Source organism: Anastrepha ludens, chromosome X (genome assembly GCF_028408465.1).
Source record: "Anastrepha ludens isolate Willacy chromosome X, idAnaLude1.1, whole genome shotgun sequence".
Classification (NCBI taxonomy): domain Eukaryota; kingdom Metazoa; phylum Arthropoda; class Insecta; order Diptera; family Tephritidae; genus Anastrepha; species Anastrepha ludens.
Window position 1 is genome coordinate 13,298,562 of NC_071503.1, and position 1,920 is coordinate 13,300,481.

General features: G+C 35.1%; 1 protein-coding gene across 1 annotated transcript; it reads right to left on the minus strand.

The window, feature by feature from the left end:
- Positions 1–710: 710 nt before the first annotated feature.
- LOC128869534 (uncharacterized) lies at positions 711–1,516 on the minus strand. Its single transcript, XM_054112099.1, has 2 exons — positions 1,487–1,516; positions 711–1,419 (listed from the first exon to the last, which is right to left on the minus strand). Exons 1-2 carry the CDS (start codon positions 1,495–1,497, stop codon positions 864–866), a joined length of 567 nt encoding a protein of 188 aa, XP_053968074.1. The 5' UTR covers positions 1,498–1,516; the 3' UTR covers positions 711–863.
- Positions 1,517–1,920: the final 404 nt, after the last annotated feature.

Sequence of the window (1,920 nt, forward strand, 5' to 3'; positions counted from 1 at the left end):
TATATATATATAATTTATTTAATTTATTTTAATTTAATAAAATTTTAATTAAAGAATTAGATTGTCTATTTAATGAGAGATGTTTTGGTGTAAGACGGATACAATTGCCTGTAGTGCTCAACAACTTGCAGTAAGTACTGTTTGTCTTCTTCATTATAAGTAAGCGATCTGTTGTAGTCTGTGATCAATTTCAATGCTCTCTCTGCAGCGTCATTAATTACAGACAAATTCGTTTTCCCGCTATATAGTCTTCACTTTCTTGCCATGTTGAAGGATCTGATTCCAAAAAACTTGTTTCAATTCCTAAGCGGGTAAAGAATGTTTTAGTTCTTGATGAAATAAAATCATTTATATTCTTGCTGCCGTAAAGCGTTATTTCTGACATTGTTGCAACAACTCTCTTTGGAACAGCATCTTCCTTCTGGTTATCGCTAGTAATTGCTTCCACCATTTTTCGCTTAATATGTGAAGGAATTTGATCATCAAAAAATTAAAGGCCAACCGCCTCTTCCGACAAATACCATAAATGATTTTTAATTTTATGTAAAAAGGCATTGGACATATTCTTATCGAAATATACAATCACATCTTGAATGAGCTTAAGGTCATTTTGAGGAGCAGCTATTGGATCCGCACAACGAAACCAATATGGAACGTAGATGCAGGTTAAAAAAATACGAACGCTTCTTAGACTCTTTATCTCTGAAGTCGTTAACACGAATTGCTCGCGAAACAGAAACATTTTGTAGCAATATAGGCACTTCGACATAAACCTTGCGTGTGATGTTGCACCAGGTGACCGTACTTGTGAAAAATTTGGTACGTCTTCCCCAACAAAGAGCAACGATAGTTGTAGTAATTCTTTATAATCGGCACGAGTGGTGACTATTTAATGCAGTTAGACAAAAATTCTTAAATATTTCCACTTCAGCTATTGTAAAGACTTTCCGAACTTCATTTTCCGATATTCCACTTTTGAATGACTTAGAATTAATGTTTTTCCAGCTGTTAGAGAAACGATTGAATAAGGGAACTTCCGGTGCTGATGATTTGCCATAATTTAGTTCGAACACTGCTTTGACTAGCAACTCACTAACATGGTGACGACAGGGAAAGGAAAGTAGATTTTGGCCCAACCTTATTTCAAGCAAGAACGCTGCTCCATTATTAACTCCCGTATTAGCAGCTGTTGTATCAAATGATACAATTTCCACTAAATCATCGAGCTTCCACTTGCACAAAAAATTATGTATTTCTGCAGCTATTGCATCTCCCGTTGAACTTTCAATTTTTTTGTATCCCCAGCAGTTTTTCCATATTTTCTCCTGTGACAACGAGAGACAATCTATCTTTCTTTTCTGTGCCTCGGATTTCTGCAAGCAGCTTGCCATCCCAGTGAAGGACAAAAACGTCGGGAATCTACAAGCAAGTAAAAAGAAAGGTCAAGAATCCAAAATCTTATAAATATATTCAGTAAAACCATAACATTGAATCCATTAATAATCTCTTGAGCTTGTCTGCGATGATTAAGAATTAAATTTTCCATTTTTATTGACGACGTTCCATTAACATTTTGCATGGTATTTATGAAGGCAGCAACCGTTGCACTCACCAAATGCATGGTATCTCTTGTTGAGAGGTTACATTTGTCCATGCATGCAAGCATTCTATCATCAATAAAATTAATTTTTCCTCGATTTGCCTTTTTCGGTAGTAAATTAATGTTACTTCCGTCTGTATCTTCGCCTTTATTCATATCTTTTGCTGCATTTTCTTCGCCAGCTGAAATATCCTTTTCAGCATCCTCGGTATCAGAGACTTCAAGAGCATAATTAGCTTCAAATGGGATCAAATATTAAAAAAAAGAACCAGTAAAGCTTAACTTTAATAAACTTACAATGAACTAAATGCTTTTCAACG